Source organism: Hippocampus comes, unplaced genomic scaffold (assembly GCF_001891065.2).
Source record: "Hippocampus comes isolate QL1 unplaced genomic scaffold, H_comes_QL1_v1.1 scaffold343, whole genome shotgun sequence".
Taxonomy (NCBI): Eukaryota; Metazoa; Chordata; class Actinopteri; order Syngnathiformes; family Syngnathidae; genus Hippocampus; species Hippocampus comes.
This window is the reverse complement of record NW_017805280.1, coordinates 316,175-335,392: the sequence shown is the minus strand read 5'-3', so window position 1 is coordinate 335,392 and position 19,218 is coordinate 316,175. Positions and strand designations below refer to the sequence as shown.

Genomic DNA, 19,218 nt, shown 5'->3' with positions numbered 1-19,218 from the left:
GCCCCACCACCACCACCACACTGTCAATCAGTCAGAATTCGACAAATTCTACAATGGTTGTATCCCCTTTCTTTTTGTTTCCATTGCACCTATGCAACATTTTACTGCTGGACGACGTGTGACAAAAAGAAGTGATGCAACTTCTTTTTCATGCGGTCCCATTTTGTCCTTCTCTCTGCAGCGAACCTCCCGCATTCCCGAGCTTTTGCCACTTGGAGGCCAAAGACCCGCAGAGTGGCATTAGCTTCCCACTGCGAGTTCTTCCCCTTCTTCCCCTCTACTTCCTAGCGGGCATTTTTTTTTCCCTTAACGCAACCCAATCAATAACTTTTGCATTACGTCCTGGCGCAAGCCCAGCTCGGTCTCGGGGAGCCTTTCGGAGGGAGCGAGGCTGAGAGCCCTCCGGCGAAGAGCAAAGGAGCCTGCGGAGTTCGCCGGAGTCGGTTGAGGCCTCCCGAGCAACGGGGGAATTAGCAATGATATTGGAAGAGCAGCGTGGCCAGCGGTGGCGTTCTGGCGCTGCTCCCCTCGAAAAGCGGCGAACGCTCGAGGACGGCGGAGGGGTCAGTAACCACGCTTGGCCGTTTCGTCTTAAGTCACATTACAAACAGCGCTGTCCTCTGCCCTGTGGCGCAGCCCGTGATGCGCAACCATCAAATCCGATGCCGGGGTTCAGATTGCGCCCCTCTTTCGAGAATATACTGATTTATTTTGTCCAGTGCAGCTTTTATAGCGGTGAAGAAAATTCTGCTTAGTGGAGCGGAGATGAAGAGAAATGCATTAGAGCAGTACTTAGATGCGCAGACATTCATCAAAGGGTCCATCCCAAATCTCGGGCTATGACATGTAATTTCATTTTGCAAAATCAAAAGCTGCATCTGATCAATCAAAGATGAGCATACCGGAGTGCAAAAACCACCACTGGCTGTTTTGTTGGAATGACCTTTTCCACAGCGGGCATTTTGTGACGCTAAACCAGGAAATCTTTGAAGAGATCTAAGGCAGGGAGGGGCAACTGGTGGCCGGCCCGCAACCGCACTCTGAGTGACCTCTTCATTTATTCAACAATATTAAGAAATGGGGGGGAGGGGCGTGGTTTCATGAAAAAACAAAAACTGGAAAAAATAAAATTAAAAAAGAAATCTGTGAAGATGCAAATCCGCAGGTGCCGAACCGAGAATATGCAGGGATCGCCGATAGTTTAAAGTTGTAATATCACCATTCACCAACAGATGGCAGAGAGATGTCTTAGTTGCACTTACACCAAGTCTTATAATTGCACTAGAGGTTAAATCATTTTTTTTGCAGATTTGGAATGATATGCAGGACAAAAATTGTTGGGGAAAAAAATTGGGGTGCTGGAGCTTATCGCAGCCGTCTTCGGGCAGTAGGCAGGGGACACCCTGAACTGGTTGCCTGCCAATCGTGTGTGGAGGGGTGGGGGGGCGGGGGGGGGGGTTGACCCTGGTTTGAGAACCCCTGAACTAAAGGCTCCAAACCTAGACCAGGTTTTATAGTATGTGCTGATTCATCGCGAATGACTTCGCATACAAACGAGGCTACTCGGCCTTTTAACAAAAGTATTTTTCGTAAGGCTTGTAAGTTTCATTGTCGGAAAGTTCTGATCGTAGAATCGCTTCAGGCTCAGGACCGAAGCCACCGCGAGGTGACGCTATTTGGAGACTGTCCGATCAGACGAGACGAAATAAGCCTCCGGGGGGCCCAAACACCACCATTCGTGGCACTTTTTTTCCTTTCCCCCCTCCGAGGAGCGAGGATGACCGTTTATGCGACGCAATAGTGCAGTCAATTCATCTATATGGTAATGTCTCATGATGTAAGTCGGTTGTAGCCGCGGTGCAGCGTCAGCATTAGCCCACGGAGCTGTGTGACTTTCAGCTAATGACAGCGGGCCGAGGCAGAGGCACTTCATTTTCGCGCCGTGCCCCCCCACACCCAAAGCCGGCCAAGGCAGACGATTAAGTAATAAGAGGAAGTGTGTTACGACTGCCTTGTTGGTGCGCAGACCCCACAACAGTTTACAGCCCCGCTTTACAAAAAGAGAACCAAACAAAAACTCACGCTCCCCTGCTCTATTTCCGGTACAGTTCGGCTTCTGAACAGTGCACGGGAGGACACTCGATAGAAGCATGTGGTGTCAAACAAATCAATCATTTCGGAATAACCAGCATTTTTTTTTCACCCCAAAAATGCAACGGGGGGGATTCATGTGTGAGAAAACGAAACAAAAAGCGCCGGATGCGATAATGACCGCCCTTGAGCTCAATCTGCACAATTTGGTCCAGAGCTAAAAAGAATAATGTCTTACCCCAACAAAGAGAACCTCCTCCTTTCTTTCATAGTCCACATGAATGACAGAACGAAAGCGGACGGTGAAAGGCCACACGACACACATCAACGGGCGAACACTCAACAAATCCTCATCGATCGTCACGTGAAGGAGCGCGAAGGTCGATGGGTGCTGGATCAAGTCAAGGGGCATTGATCAAAGCGCACACCGTGAAAAAGCACTCCCCCGTAAATTCCACCTTGAACCTTGATCCTAACCCTTGAGCACGCGACGAGATACAAGAAGGCTGCGGGACTTCGAAGCAGCCGTCAATGAGCTTTGGAGTAGTCACACGCAGATAGAAAAAGACAAAAAAAAAAAAAGCCGCGCGTCTTATCGCGAGACGAGTCCGCAAAACGCCTTGAATGAAAGAGAAGGCTCCGTGCATTTGTTTGGTCTTACCTTGTGTTTTGTGGGCCCAAGTCTCATCCCTTCGTCTCAGAAGTAGCATGATGGTGCAGCCTGGGCCTCCGCTCTCCCTCTCATAGCCTCGGACTGAGGGAGGCTGCACTACAATCAACACAAGAGAGGAGATGATTATTGATCACCGCCGACTAGCTTAGAAGCTCCATACTGGGCGCGCTCAATGCAACACGGACGCCATAGCAACAAAGATGGTTTCTACATTTGATTAAAAAAAAACAAAAAAAACAGGATTCTAATTAGGGCTGGACAGTTTGGTTCCTCCATCGATCCCACCACATTGCACATCGCCCTTCTTCTTGAAAACTTTTCCTCCATTCCTCAGGCATGTGCACTCTCCCCCCGACCCGCCTCGGATGCTCAGAGCTACTTTGCTGAACCGCTTCCAGAATTTCTCATTCTCTTCGAGTTCAAGTGCGACCTGTGGGGGCACGGCCGCTCACGACGTAAAGCAGAACACGCCAGATTTCAAGTTGCAGATTTGATAAGAACGTGCCGTCGTCCCAAACGCGTCTTGTGACCGGTATTTGTTCAAGTATTTATCATCAGGAGGCAACGAACCGAACGAGTATTCAATCAGTCGGAGGTGCGATTTGTGATGTCATGTCACCGTGATTAGAAATTACGGGTGACGAAGGAGAGTTTCAAGCGAGAAGCGCGTCTCATAAACTTGAACGATAGCATCCATCATCAGCCAATTAATCGAAAAATGACTTGAATGGACTCAGAAGAGGATAAAACAACATTTGGAGGACTAAATCTTTTTTTTTTTGAACAACAGCACTTTATCACTATTGTGCGCTTGCTTGCCTTCTTGATTAATTAATTGACACCTCTCCAACTCATGAGCATGCAGGCATTAATTTTGCCAATATTAGATGTCCAGAATGAACAGGTGAGAAGGTTGCTAGGTAACTTTCCTTCGTAATGACGCGGGTGATGTCGCTTTGAGAACTCACCAGCAATTTCAAGGGGGAAAGCGGCAATTTCAAGGTAAACGTACTCCACGGGAGGCAGCTTCTTCTGCTCCAGCGAGCTGACGTCTGCCAGTCCGCTGTTTTAAAAGGGGCACAAGGAGGACAGAGGGTTACCAGGGGGTCACCGACGCTTTCAAGAGCCGTTCGTGCCCGCTGCAACATTTGAACCTGCCGCCTGAAGATTGTTTGACTTAGAACGAGCGAACAAACACACGTCGATTTGGTTATTTGAAACAGACCCCACCCCCCGTGGTGTTATCGAGTTTCAAATAAAATGGAAAAACACAGTGAAGGCCACTTGGAGACAACAACAACAAAAAAAAATAAACAAACAGCTACATTCAGCCTTAATCTGTTTAACTGCGTCTCATAACGCCCCGGAGTCAACTGTGTGTGAGCACGCGAGCGTGCGTGCGTGCGTGCAGATTGGCAAAGGCTAAAACTGCTGAGCTGACTCAAAACAGAAAAGCAGCCCAATCGGGTAAATGATCCATTTTGCTCCAGATGTACAGTTGCATTAAATTGTCTCCACGTTCATCGCCAACCACCCCCCGTCTCCACTAATGAGCGGCTTCGATCAAATCCGCTCAGGCATAGCTCATATGCATGGCCGACAAATGAAAGAACAACGTCATCTATCTAAGAATGCCCGAGAAGAGCTGCCAAGACAGCTCCAACTCGCTTCAACGTGCGGACTGAAAGTCTGCGGAAGTCCATCAGGGGAATATTTCCTCATTTACACGTGAAGGAATGCGAGTTCGAACGCGACGGTCAGCCCGAATGCAAATCGCAATCCTCTTGCCGCCGTTCAAGGTCGCTAGGTTAAAATCCAGGCCGGGCGGCACGAGAGTCACTTTGGATGCGACGCCAGCTGGGGTGAGGACGTCCGCTAGTGTCGGTAAATTTGAACCGGTATAGATAGTGATGTCACATTGTGAAGATCATTCTAGAAGGTTACGGCTGATGTTTTTTTTTTTTTTTTTTTTCCTGAACGATACCTCCATGCCAAACGCGGTATTGTGTTCCTAACAAAAGGGCTGCTCAAGACTCGGTTGATGACTTTGTCTCTATCTCCACAAGTTGACGCCGTCGTCGTCCTATCGGTTATCTGGAGTTGGAGCGCTCGAGAGTCAGCAATTTTCTCGTGCGGGCTACGCAGCTTCGTTTTCTTATCTCTGTGAAAGTTCTCTCCCTTTCATCCTCCACAATGCGGTCGTAAATTACACATGATTAGCGAGAATGTGAAAGTAGAAAAGAGAGCAAGCAGAAGAATATCGACGGTACTGCCGCCGCCGCCGCCGCCGCCGCGCACAGCAATGAACGCAGCCGATTGTCCAGCCCGGTCTGAAGAGGAATCAATTCGGGGCTGAGACCCGACCCGGGATTTGTTTGTTCAGATCAGCTTGATAAGATGGCGCTTATCCTAATGAAGGCACACTTAACGAAACACATTTTCAGGTCAGATGCGTTGAACCTTGGAAGGAGTCCAAATCTGATCTCAACTGAGCCAAGTGGACACTCGTCGTCATTTTGCCAAACCGCACCACGCCGTCGCCAAAGCTGGCAGAGCGCGGGCCATACTTTGGGGTGAAGAAATTATTCAGTGACATATGTCATTGAATAATAAACGCTTGGCTGCAGGGTAACAGATTGTTCTGTTCATATTTAATAGCTCGATTGGGCCGCACGCAAACTCGCCCAACGCGTACAAACGTCGGCGCGTTGCGCAAACAAACGCCACGCGCTAAAAAAAAACACGTAAACGCAGACCGAGACGGCTCACCGAAAAACGTCTTTGGTCTCATGCAGATGCCACAAAAGGAGCTCAACTGTTGCTTTTAAGGACACGCGTCGCTTCTCGCGGACAGTCGTCTGCATCGATACGTCGTCTTTTAATCAGCTCCGATGAATTATTGAGCAGCCTTTTTATATTAGATTATGACCTATATTCCGCCTGCTTGAAGGGAGTGTGCCAATAAAATCCAGATTTAGTTTTTAAGTTGGCTCCTTGGCCCACATAAGCTTTAATCACCGTGCAAGACACACACACACACACACACACACACACACGTTATGGAAGACTAACAATCCATGTAGCTCTGCAGATGTAATCGTTCATTTAAGGAGACAAGTTCTTCTGGGGTCTTTTTTGCGCCGCCCCGCATAACCAAGTGCTCAATTTGCGACGGTTTAATTAAGGCTGATCGAGTCCTCAGAAGCCGGACATGCGATACGTCACATCGGAAGAACGCGGGGAGGAAAAGGAAGCAGCGGGAGATTAGTATTCTCCTGCCGTCTCCCCTCTTGGCCCGTTTATCGATAAAGATCATGTCGGCCCAAGGCTCTTCGGGCATACTTCTCTTTCCGCATAAGCTTTGAGAGCAGTTTTTAAAACACTAAACAGTCCCGGGGGGGCGGAGGACGGGAATTCATCATGAAATACTCTTTGTTTTTCGACCACAACAAAGAAGCTCCATGTTGTACCGACATACCGCCTCCATTTAAGCACAATGTCGAACATGGATGGGAGTAGACAGTGGAGCAGCCCAAATCTCTGTTCTCCCAAGAGGGACTTTTTTTGGCAGCACGACAATATCAAGGCACGTACAAAGATTTCTCTGGCCGTAGGATTGTATATTGACATCCAACGTTATTTCCAAAGTAGATGTGCCGATTGTCATGAATGTATTAAAATAATTCTGCATTTTGTCTTTTTTTTGGTGGTGGGGGGAGGGTACACCAAAGATCATCACACTGACACCAATCCAGAGATAATTTTGCACATTCCTCAAATGATGACCAAGGCAATAAAGCACAGGCGAGGCAGTTCAAATGATCGACAAGACTCCCGGTTCGGCAAATCAAATGTCCTCTCTGTTCAAATGGAAGCGATGCTAAGCTACAGCCGACATTCCTCCACTTTTCCAAGCAGACACTCTCAGCTCAAGGACTGCAGCGTCCCCTGCGCAGAGCTGGCCAGATGCACTGAAAACGTTAAAAAATGTCCAAAATGTCTGCATTTGCTTTGTAGGAGCGCCTCGAGTACAGAAGACAATGTCTTATTCGAGACTTGCATAAAGCCAAACTATTTTCAATTTTTATCACAGCATCTTGTAAGTGGGACGTAACATTCATATCCCAGTCACGGTCAAATCCCAGCAGAAGAGTTGCAAGCACCTCACAAAGTTTGCTCCCTCCGAAAACTTGAAAGGCCGTGTTGAGACAAGCGTCACAGAGGCGTTCGCGCTCCAAACGAAGCGTCCATTTTGTCTCACGGCAGCTGTGACAGAGTCGAGAGACAAGTTGCCTTTCCTTAATGCAGCCATATTTCAGCTCCAACGGTCACATGTGCGCCTACACAATCGATAACGATCCCAACGTTATGAGAGCAGGTCCCAGGTGAATTTCCCAGGCGCAGTCATAACCTCGACTGCAGACAAACACGCACACACGGTGTAAATCCAAACTGATGTCAACGACCGGAGAGTTAATCAAAAGAAAAAGGGGTCGATCGCGGCCGCACTTTTGACATGGCTGCGTGTCTGGCCAAGTAAGAGCGAGTGCGAAAGTACATTTTGCATCTGACACGGTGAACGTCTCACACGATAGGTTCGCCGTCACGCTCACGTTTTGCAAGCTTTTAAGCAGATCAAGTGATTGCGGCGAGCTCGTCCGTGACTGTTGCTGTCCAGTAGATTGAAAGAGTTCCAAAAAGATGAAATATGCTTGATTCAACGAACCTTAACCCTTCATGGGTTATCGTGTTATCAGGTTACAGGGTGCATGAAAGGCTAACAGTCATCCATCCATCTCTCTCTCTCTCTTTCTCACAAAATATTGAATAATAATTCATCATAAATAATAAAGTAAATATGATCAGCATGAGTGAATTCCAAGCAGCGTACTCACCTATTGAAAAAAAAAAAAAATAGACTCAATCGATTGTGTTGGTAGGAGTAATCGAACGAATCAGCGTTATCGATTCGACACAGACGCTGCTTGGGTCTTCAATCTATTCGTGAAATCCAACAAAGGATGAAAACGGCAAAGCAGCTTCAGTCCATTTGCGTCCCAAAAAAAAAAAAAAAAAAAATCCCGTTAGTGACAGCTAGAATTTTTATATTTGGAATTAGATATCCAAGATTTGAAATGGAAATTCCACAGACCAAAAAAAATAAAATAAAAAAATGCTCCATCCAGCGTGCCCATATGGGGCTAATTGTTTCCCAATCGTCCGATTTTTGTCATTCATTATCTTCATATACTGGGCAGTGGAACCATTAAACCTCCCCTAGCGGGCGGAAGTGGAAATTTAAAAATAAAAAAAAAATGAGGTAGACGGCAAAAGGAGTTTTGTGATTGGCTTCAATTTGTCTATGCATCTTTGGCACGTTGTGAGTCTGTGTACCTAACGCGGGCACTCGCTCTCACACAGACACACGCAAACAAAATGACCCCCTTGATCTTCCCTCCAACGGGTTGACCTCCAAAAATGAATTTCACAAAATCATTAACCAGCTGTTCCTTGTCTTGCAATAATCATAATAATGATAATTGAATTGTATCAGAGCTCCGCTAAGTGAATAGCAACTACTCTGATCACGAGCAAGACAAAGTATGCGTGGCGAGACGTGACATTATTTTAAGATGGCCGATGAGCAAAACAAACTGAAATTAATCCATACGTGTCACATTGTTAGATGATGGAGATGAAAACAGGTGCCATATTGTAGCAAAGGGACTAAAAATATTGATAATTGCAAGGAAAATGGGGGGCAAAAAAGCCTCTGCGTGATCACGGCTTTTTTTTTTTCTTCCTCCTAGTCCATTCTCTTTCAAAGCTCGTGTCAGTCTGTCTGTAGAAAAGAGTCAGTTGAGAGCAATGTGAGATGGAACGTGGGTGGAATGGGGGGGAATGAGATTGGGGGCGGGGGGGGGGGGATAGAGGAGTGTCGAAACACAGATGGCAGCCAACGTGAAGACTCAGTGCTTGTCTAGAACAAACTGTTTGACCTGTCACGTTCCTCACTTTGAATATAAGCCTCATTTTATTTGCAAAAGCATGATCACGAATGAACACATCCTCCACTGAACAGATGTTGGGGGATGTCGGATGCCGGCTCTCGGCGGCTAAGGTGGCACATGGGAGGAGGAAGGTGTGAGACATGTTCCAATGTTTTATGGAATGCACAAGAGCAGACTTTTTTTGTTTTGTTTGTTTGTTTGTGCAGTAACACAGAAATGACAACGCTGCCGGAATGAGGTTCAATGGCGACGGCAGGAGGAGGCGGTCCTTGGATGTCATTGCAGTCAAACAGAACAAGAAATACAACAGAATGATCGGGAGGCAAGAATATGACAACGGCAGTCAAAGTGTGTGCGTACGTGTGTCAAGGTGCGCATAGCAAATGCTCAGCAGCGGACTTTCAAAAACATTCCTGGCACGAGAAAACAAGACTGGGTGACAGACAGTCAACACTAAAAAAGACCTACCTATTGTTAGATTTAAGAAGAGCCCAAAAAAGGACGCATTGGGCGGAAGGAGGACAAACTAGGACATGGAAAATAGAGAAAGGTACAAAAGTAAAAAAAAAGTACAAAAGAGAGGGGAGCCGATTAAAACGTCTTCATGGTAGGTAAAGCAATTTGCACTTTGGCTGGAATGAAAAAGTATCCCAAGTTATGAGCGGACAATGAGTGGCATCGAGAGGAGGAGGCGGTGAAGGGAGGAGGGAGCGTGGGCTGCACAGGGAAAGAAAGGGGCTGGAGGTGAAAGCAATTGAGAGGGGAGAGGGAATGAATGGAGAGGGGATTTCAAAAAAAAAAAAAAAAAAAAAGATAAAAAGGGGAGGGAAAAAAATCCCCTTCCAATCTCTTCTCTCTCACTCTCCTTGTCTGGCTCATAAATAGAAAAAATTGTTGACCAGGTAAATGGCAAAATAGATGAGGAGACAGAGAAGTGAGAGAGCCAGCAAATGAACAGACAAAGCACCTCCCAGCAGTGCGATGAGGAAAAAAAAGAAGAGAAAACGAAAGATAAAAGCAAATACTCCAGTGGCCTCCGTCGTCTCCGGTTAATGTGCGGAAGGGGGAATTGGCGAGTGCCAGTTGTTCCCCTTCCCCGGCTGCCTTCTGCTCTCTTCTCTCTCCCCCCCGCCAAAATAGCTTCCCATCCAGATGAGGAAAAAGCAGGCGCGGGTGTCCTCTGTCCCTCAACTCTGCTTGGACGTGTGGCGCCACTCACACAGGTAAGACATTGTTGCGGCAGCAACACACAGTGGGAGGAAAAAGGCGGACAGTCAAGCACTACCTGCCTCATGAGGAAAAGATGTGGAGCTGGAATTGCTCTGTCTCCCCTCTCCCGCCCATCTCTGCGAAAAGATGGGAGGAAGGGAGGTGGGCCCAATTCGCTGCATTAGTATTCATTGAAAGAGTGTGGGAGAAAAGCGAGCGGAGGGCAGCCTGGAAATGTCGAGGAACCCAACCGCTGTTTCAAATTCATAAGAGAATGGCTCCCCCTAGAGGCTTTGGTCGGAACATCAGCTCAAACACTGCAGATGAATTTACCTGGATCGACCTGATGAGGGAAACTCTTAATGTCCATAAAACCAGAAATATTGGGGCGATTCTGATCAGAAGCACGGTTAAGCGTATTTGTTTACACTTATGTAGAACTTTTTAGATTGAACCTCGGAAACCACCTGTTCAGTTTTCACTCAAAATGAGCAATCATGAGTGAAGCTGGTCGACTATTTTATTTTCGTCTATTTTACATTTATGTGATATATTTTTTTTAAAAATACATACATAAACAGTGAAAGGCTGGGACACGCTGAATACATGTCCGTCTCATTTGGTTTTATTTGGAGCTCCAAGACAAAGTGAGTTTGCACAGACCGAACTCGATAGCGTAAAGGTACTAACTGCTAGTTATGGCAAAAACACGATGGCCACACAAGAAAAGACAAATGCAGTCTTTGCGCCAACTTTGGTCACTCTATTGCGAACATGTCAACATCAACAGAAAGCACAAGTGTCTCATTTGTTCTGAAAAGTTTGCGTTACCTTTCTCCGTCCGGAAACACAATCAAGGCAGGTGTGCCCGGTGATGATGTGCAGGCGACACATCGCCGCCCTGTGGTGGACATGGTTGCTCGATGATGCGACGTTAGATTGAGTTGGTCTGGTTTGGTGAGCGCAGGCATCGCTTGACAATCACAAGTTATCCGAAGATGGCAGCTTCGCCGTCCTCCTTACGCGTCTACAGAGGAATTCTCAAAGAACTGCGGGCCATGCAAGGACAAAATTACAAGCAGTCTCTGGCGTACAACTACGTAACGGATCAATTTCGCAAAAATCAGGCAAGTTTTCTCTTACATGCAGTTTTACTTCCGCCAGTTATTATATTATAATAAGTCCACCTTTAGTGGCATTTTCCTCTATTTGTTACATGCGTCTACATTTTTCAGGCTCAAGAAGCTTTAATACCTCATGTATACGACTGGCCATTTTAAGAACATATGTTTTGGTTTCATGTGACTCCAGCGCAACACAAGGGCATGCTAACGGCTAACTTGCTGCGCAGTACCGTACAGTGCAATCCAGTGTAAAACTGTACACTTGAGTGGACACTTTATTTGGCACACGTGCACATTGCATTGATATCCAGTTGAGGAGTCATGTAAATGTAATGATTACGGTGACAATCACGCTTACTTCGTGCCGGGCCATGTCCCAAAAAATCAGAAAGTACTCTACATGATACTGAAATAATGACGGTCAACGCACACACACAAATGTGAAATCTAGTTCAACACAACGCTTTTACTGTCTTGCTTTGTGTAAATGGGAACAGTTTAGTTCTACTTCCTGCCATCTACAGTTGCCTGGATACAAATATATTAAGTCAATAAATATTTTTGGACCAACGAATTGAATTTGGATCATTTCCCATAGCACACCTTCTGATAATCTTTCATGGCAACACTTTTATTGCTCCGATTATGAATGCTTGAGAGAACAAGACTCACCATCGCTGGCTGACCGCATGTGCAGTGGTGCAAAACGGCTCGGGGGAAGACTCGAGCCTTTCAGTGTGTATTTGTTGAAACTCCCAAAATGACCCAGGGACATTATAGTGTATATGCGAAACCACGGGGACTGGGCCAAATGCTTAATGTCACCATCACTTGTTCTGTCAGATAAAGCAGAATAATGTTGACTGAGAAAAGTTGGTAAAGATTGCATATCTGTTGGTGACGTCACTCGTTAATTTCCCCCCTTCTACAAATGTCCTTTTCCTGTCAGGTGTGATTAACGGCATTTTTTTAATCAATTCTCCTGTCCCGCAGGTGACAGGAGAGAGGTACTGCCGTGCCCAGCAGGAGGCGCTCCATGCCTCCCAAACATATCTGTGTCTGCTGGCATCCTCCCGGAACCACCAAGCCCTGCACAACCTTTACCATGCAAAGGGAGAGCGCAATCCCGAAGATGTGGCGGGCCTGGTGGGGCTCAGGTTGCCCACTCAGCCAGGAGGCAAAGGCTGGGAGAAGTGACGGTGGAAGAACTGATGCCTCGTGAACAGCAACCTCCAAAAAGGGATAAGTGTTATTCAAGAAGGGCAAAGGCGATCGACTCTACCTTATGATCCAGGGAGGACGTATGGGGGGGAAACATGAATTCTGAATCCACCTTTTGCTTTGATCCTGCAAATGTTTTTAAATGTTCAAAAGTGATGGCAGACATTCACAAAAAAAAAAAAGAAGTGTCTGACTTTGATTCAGTTCTCAATTAAACTATTCATCACCTAATATTTGGTTTGCTTTCTTTAGAAAACAAGCAATGGTAGATTGCATAGAATATCTCTCCGATGCCTCCACTACATGTGCTTGATCAGAGGAATCATAAAGTGCTTCGAATAGTTACAATGCATTCATATGCATATAAAAAAATGGAATCATAAAATGTGACGTGTTAACTTTTATTTTAAAATGTCTAACCACAATGTTCAAATGCCAGAGCTTTGTGATGTGCATCAAAATAGTTTGTGCTTTCTTAAAACAGAAATAATCACGAGGGCAGCATTGTCAGAAATTCACAGCTTCCAAAAGACATTTTCTATTGGAGAATTCAGGTCAGTGCTTGACCAAGTTGTCCCTCCCAGCCCATTTAGGCTCAGACTCATCCATTCATTGCTTTCTCACTTCGCCCACAGTGACAGTCAGTTTTCCATTGCACCGTTTTGCCATTAATCTCCCCATTTTGTTCCCCCTCCCCCCCCCTCCTGTTATCCCACTGATGACTAACATGGCTTTCAGAGTGAATTTAAATCGAATGACCCCAAAGCCAAGCAACTCACGGTGACACCGGGAGTAAGGCAAGCACCCATGCATTGCCCACATTCCGCGCACTCAAAAACGGTCCAATGCATTCTGACAGACCAAAGGCTTGTGTCACAATTAATGCACAAATAAGCGGAGAGTATAAGGATGGGGTTTGACACACGACCGTGTCTGTGAAGCACAGTCATAACAAAAAACAAAACCCAAAAAAAAGGACAGAGAAGTCAGCATATCGCTGAGCACAGTGAGCGAAAGAAATGAATCCAAGACGGTTGCAGTATTTACTTCTTGTAGCAATAAATGAGTTCTGCTAAACACAAGACACAGCAAAGCAACTCAACATCTTGTTCTTGACCAAACCGCGTGAAGAACTAACCGTGGATACACTGAAACACACCAAGAACTACTTACTCGAATAACGAAGAATGTAAGGGAAGGTAAGAGCCCAAAAAATGGAACGTGAGTAAAAAGAGAGCATCTAGAGTAGACGGACTGCACTTGAGCAAGGCGACAGCTTGACGTGGGTCCATGAGGTCCTGAAATAGTCCCAATAAGTGTGATGCCAGACAGGTGTGCAGCAGGAAAACCGGGAACGCCACTGCCACCCGCTGGACACGAACAGGTGATCATGACAGTATTTTGGTTTCATCCAAATATTGACACCACGACTGTGTGTGTATCATTGGAGATGTCACGTTCAGAGTCCAGTCTGGGAGCCGTGGGAGGGATTGGATGGAACAACCATGACTGAGGCAAGGGCGTCGCAGTAGATTTTATTGTTTACGTGTACACTACATCGTCTTTTTCATTTCGTTTATTTTTAATGAGTGGGAACTTGACGAATATGCATATTTATAGCTAATACAACTAATAATAAGTTCACTGGAAAAAATTTCAGATTTTTAAAAATTCATACAGAGAAGTTCATATTCATACACTCCTCTCTGCTCGGAGAGGAGTGTGAGAAAGGCGGAGGAAGAGCGAGGCTCCCTCTCTCTCTGTCTCTCTCCGGCAGCGAGCATCTCCAACTTGTGGCCGCAGAAGGCGCACAGAAGTATGACTTGAGGAGGAGGCTGCGCGCACACCGAAACAACCAAGCGGATGCCTAAAAACGTTCACCGTTGTCCAAGTGAAGTTAAAGCAGCATTCACAAGCGACGAGTGCAGAGGTTAGGTTGACAAGAAGAGTTGGGGCAACATACAGTAGGTGCAAAAGGAAAAGAGTGACGCGATCGGGAGGTGCGACATGTTTGGAATGATCAAGAATTCGCTTTTCGGAAACAGCGAGGAGACCGAATATAAACTACTCAGCACAGAGACCAAGGTACGCATTTTTAAAACCCGCCATGTCAACGATTTTCTTGCATGAATCAAAAAAATTGTGTTTACAATAGACCCAAATCGCATACAGATTCTGACCAGTCAGATTTGGGCTTAAACTGACCCACATATCAATGATTTCGTCAATAACGCTTTTTAAAATGATTATTTCTTTTTCTTTTTTTTTTGAACGCACGCCGACATGCGCGCGCACGCGAGCTACTTGAGCCCGCGAGTGGTCAATCTCATGGCTCACATGATGTGCACTGAGCGAACACGACCATTGCCGTGACGTCACAGCGAAGCCCGTGACCTTTTCGTATCACTGTTCACTGGCGTCCTTGTGACGTTTGGCGTCTTCTTGCATTGAAAAGAAGCGCGATGGAAAGCCAGTGATGTGTGTTCACTGAAGCGATGCCCAAGCAGCGACTTCAGTATCGGTCCAAGTTCTCCTTTGACCCACAATGCGCTGCTGCAAGTACGAGTGCATGGAGACATGCAGGCTTTGGTGATCATCTTTTGGAAGTCCTCAGGGAATGTTTGGGCATTTGGGGTTGTAAGGCTAACCCAGTCTTTCCACATCCGTGTGCCACCTTGACAAAAGTTTGATTTTTACCTGAATACAAGAGCTTCAATGATAAAGTCCCTAAAAGTGAACTGCCTTGATACTCTTGAGTAGACTACTCACTTCTTTGTCATGAAAAGTGTCATTCGTGTCACTCTTCTTTGGCTAACACTGACAGTAGCGCGACTGCTCCTGGCAAGAGCATCTGACTCTTGCCATTGTTGGTTACGTACACCTTTTGTTACCGTGACAAGAGTCTGAATCTTCTAAATTTCTACGTTTTGATAGAAAATTATTTTGATTTTGGCCCTTCATTGGGATAAGAAAACTTTGTGTACACCACAACACATCAATAAATCAGAATGAGGTCCTCACCTGTGTTTCAAAATGACCATTGCATGAGAAGGAGGGGGACGGTGGGGCGCATCGAAATGATTATGAAAGATGAAGTGTTTTCAAAGCGTTACATAAGACTGAAATATTAATTGCTTTCAATAAAATGTAAGCTAAAAATCTATTGTGATGTCAATTAAGCCCAGTGAGCTGGGTCACGTTTGTGCATATCGTAGAAAAAGGTGAATTCAGTTTGAAATCACAATTGCAAAAAAAAAAACCCAAAACAAAGCATTATTATTGTCATTGTCAAGGCAAAACATTTGATGTAGCTTTTGTATCGGATGTCGATATATTGTGCAAAATGTCAGTGGACCTATTATTTGACCAAATATGTTCAAAAACTAATATTCGATTCTCCCAACATTCACACAAGTTTCCTTGGGAACGAGCCACCGACTTCACAAAGCAAAGTCCATCAAATCTGTCAAGTGAATTCGAGTTTAAACAACGGATACTGAAATCTGAGATTGTCACCGAAGCCCTCGGACACCCATCTGACTCTGACACCCTACACACTTAATTTAAACCGAGAAGAAATGCAGAGGAGCTACACACACACACACACACACACACACGCACACACGCACACACGCACACACGCACACACGCACACACGCACACACACACAATGAAAAAGTGATGTAATTAAAAGTCTTGAGATAAGTATAAGCACCCCAAAAAAGCTTGCAATTAACAGTGAGTGTTGATAATGTAGCAAACATCCACTGACACGTGATTGAGGGGTTAATTGCACTTGTTACTTACAATACGTTCAAACTCACATTTCTTGTGTGACAAAGGTGGCCGGCCGTTTTCCGACCACTATGGAGTGCAAACACAACCCCTCCTATGCAGTGTAGAGTACGCACAAATCCAAAATCACAGAGACACTTGAAGTCGTGTTAAAAGACGGCAACCGTTAAATGGCGAGCTGTTCTTTTCTCGACTCCGATCATGTGAATAAATACAGTTTGCGGTACAGTATATGTATAGGCCGGGTAAACATTGCTCGCAGAATGATTATCATTCGAATGACCTTTCCATTCCTACAGCCGCATCCTTAGAAAAAACACTTGAGTGATTCATCGCATGGATAATCACGGTCATGGAAATGGGAGCCCCATTTGTGACCAGAACCCCCTCAAAACGCATTAAGGTCATTGCATCGCGGTGGAGCTGCGTGGCCGCACTCCACATTAACCTCTCGAAATCACATGAAAAGACGGTTGCATCATGTTAACGCAGCGCGCTGGGGGCTGGGGGAGCAAGTTGTGTTTGCCTGCGTTACGTAACGTTGTGTATCTCGGGCCTATTATAATGTGTAGCCTGAGTGAACCCACGGCGGCAACAGGAGACGTTAAATCACATCAGTGCAAAATGTGTCGTCCCCTTCCATGTTTTTATCTGGGCCGCGCTGGTTTGGCGCAACCACGTATGTGCAATTGTGCAGATACAAACATCCAACACGTACACAGAGTCAGCCTTTGAAGTGCAACGGGCCCTGCATCATGCCGATTAACCTCATGACTGCACTCATCCAGAAAAAAAGTATTATGTTACTTGTTTGTTGGGTCAAATTTGAGCCTTTTGGACACTTGACGGCAATTAGAATACCCTATATGTCATTCTTTAACCCTCAAATGCGATAAGTTCCAAAAGTAACCCTTTAAACACAAAAATTACATTTGAACTTTTCGAGTCAATCTGGTGACTGTGTTATTACTTTGGCTAATGTTAAATGCTATCTTGGTCAACAGTTCAACAGCTGTAAACAAGTCAGTGCACTCACCATTATCCAACCTATTTTGCTTGGTCATGGCAGCTACGGGAAGCTGAGTAGTTTCCCTCACGCCTGGAAAAAATGTTGCACTTAGCTTTGGTTGATTTCACTAATGCCTAAAACCTCCTATTTTTTTTGGTTCTCCCCTAGGATGGCATAAGCTTTGAGGTACGGCGTTACGACGCCGCCAAATACGCCGTCGTTTCCTCTGAAGGGCGCACTTATGACCAGGTGACGGGCGAGCTCGTGAGGAAGCTGCTCATGTACATCGGTGGGAGCAATGAGCAAGGTAGGGCACCTCAGAGCGGTGCATCGTCATGCCGGTTGTGCGAGTTGGAACTTTGTGCGACTATGTGGGCATATTTTTTTTCCTGGGAAAAGTGCCGTACAAAATGTACAACAATAATGGCATTCAAATCACTATGTTCCCCGTGTACTTAAGTCTTTTCTTATTTCAACAAGGTGAGGCGATGGGTACGGCGGCACCTACCATCATCACGGTCTACCCTCGGAACGACGGCGTTCTGTCCCGTCGTTTGGTGGTCGCCATCCGCATCCCTACCGTATACCAGCAGAGCCCCCCGACCCCCACGGACAGTACCATAAGGGTCGAGGAGCGGCCTGGCATGACTGTCTATACACTGTAAGCGTGTGTCAGTGATATTTTTAGTCACAGCACGGCACGGAATTCAACGGCATTTAAATGTGCTTGATCAAAGCAGATCTGATCCAAATGCTTCAATGGTTGCAGATTTGATTGGAAAAAAAAATTCATTATTCCCCATGGAGCTCATTGAAAAATTAATGAACAGTAAGTAAACACAATTTGAGCAGCGGTGGGTTGTGCATTTGGTACCCAGGCCTCAGTCGGAACTTATCTGACTAAACATTCACCGCTAACACGTCACACTTATACAAACTATTGTTTTGTTTTTTTCCCCCCGCCCGCAGGCAATTTGGAGGTTTCGCAGGTGAGAGCGAGTACCGAGCAGAAGCCTTGCGTTTGACACGCACGCTTGGTGAGACGGCCCCATTCCAGCGCAAGCAATACTTCTGTTGCAGTTACGACTCGCCAATCAAGCCCTACGGACGCCGCAACGAGGTGTGGTTTATACAGGAGGAGCCGTAGGCGCCCGCTTGCCCGTTTTGGCTTCTTTCCCCAGACTGACCGTTTCGCCGACACTCCCACAAACGGACACTAATGCGACTTAAGTATTGTTTGTCTCTTTTGAATTCAACACATCCCCTTACTATGCGAACAAAAAGTAGTGCCGTTGTATGTTTGTGAGTCCAAAATGTCCCGTACGCTCTGGTTTATGTATCGCTACGCATACCAATAGAGAATATCAACCTCTAAAAGCAACATCAATATGAAGTCATTGTCTGGCAGGTGTGAGATAGAAGAGTGAAACGGAGAAAATAGACAAGCCTAACTGAAGTTTGGCAGTAAGGTAGCATTGTTTAGTTCCAGATACAACTTGAGCATAGCGGTATTTTCTTTTGTTGCATAATTAGAAGTGAGTCCACTGATGATTTGGAGAAAATCCTGTTCTTCAATTAGGAACTAGTTCTCAACCCATGAAGTCATGTTTCTAATATGATTAGCTTTCGAGCAGTTTGTATTGTGATCACCAATCATGTCACTTTGTGATGGTCATTTTCGTTAAATCTTTTCACGTTGTTGTGGAGCTTCCATTTTTAATTTCATCCCTGAAAATGTGACTGTGATACATCTGTAGTGCGACTATCCATGGCAAGAGTGAAAACTGGAAGGGTTAACTTGTCTGTCCCAAAATAATAAATATTGTTGCTCAAGTAGCCCGACTTCATCATTTGTCACACAGCTCAAACGCTTTACTTTTATTTAAAATGACATTTTACGACTCTGTTATTCTGTTAGGTGATTGAAAAGTTTGAAGTTATGACCATGTATGTGCAAGGCTTTGCTTTTTTTGTGCAGATTTTATTGACAGTAATTCTCGTGAGCCAAAACACACTGCCGACCCTCTCGCGTAGAAAAAAAAGTGCATACATTAAAAAAATAAAATACAGCTGAGGCTCAGAGAG

General features: G+C 45.7%; 3 protein-coding genes across 4 annotated transcripts in view; 2 read left to right on the top strand and 1 right to left on the bottom strand.

The window, feature by feature from the left end:
* Positions 1-10,130, bottom strand: part of grin2ba (glutamate receptor, ionotropic, N-methyl D-aspartate 2B, genome duplicate a) — a 74,865-nt gene extending 64,735 nt beyond the window's left edge. Inside the window, exons 1-3 of one of the 2 annotated variants that reach the window (XM_019871012.1) lie at positions 9,244-10,130; positions 3,733-3,816; positions 2,753-2,860 (exon numbers count right to left, since the gene is read on the bottom strand). In XM_019871012.1, coding sequence (XP_019726571.1) covers positions 2,753-2,779 — 27 coding nt within the window. In that variant the 5' untranslated portion in view covers positions 2,780-2,860; positions 3,733-3,816; positions 9,244-10,130. The remainder of the gene's footprint in view (positions 1-2,752; positions 2,861-3,732; positions 3,817-9,243) is intronic. The other variant, XM_019871011.1, reaches the window with a different exon arrangement.
* Positions 10,131-10,897: 767 nt separating this feature from the next.
* On the top strand, positions 10,898-12,562 carry fmc1 (formation of mitochondrial complex V assembly factor 1 homolog). Its single transcript, XM_019870952.1, has 2 exons — positions 10,898-11,111; positions 12,102-12,562. Exons 1-2 carry the CDS (start codon positions 10,983-10,985, stop codon positions 12,303-12,305), a joined length of 333 nt encoding a protein of 110 aa, XP_019726511.1. The 5' UTR covers positions 10,898-10,982; the 3' UTR covers positions 12,306-12,562.
* Positions 12,563-14,175: 1,613 nt separating this feature from the next.
* On the top strand, positions 14,176-18,969 carry LOC109516421 (heme-binding protein 1). The gene is made up of 4 exons (XM_019870949.1): positions 14,176-14,414; positions 17,302-17,440; positions 17,614-17,794; positions 18,103-18,969. Exons 1-4 carry the CDS (start codon positions 14,337-14,339, stop codon positions 18,278-18,280), a joined length of 576 nt encoding a protein of 191 aa, XP_019726508.1. The 5' UTR covers positions 14,176-14,336; the 3' UTR covers positions 18,281-18,969.
* The last annotated feature ends 249 nt before the right edge of the window (positions 18,970-19,218 follow it).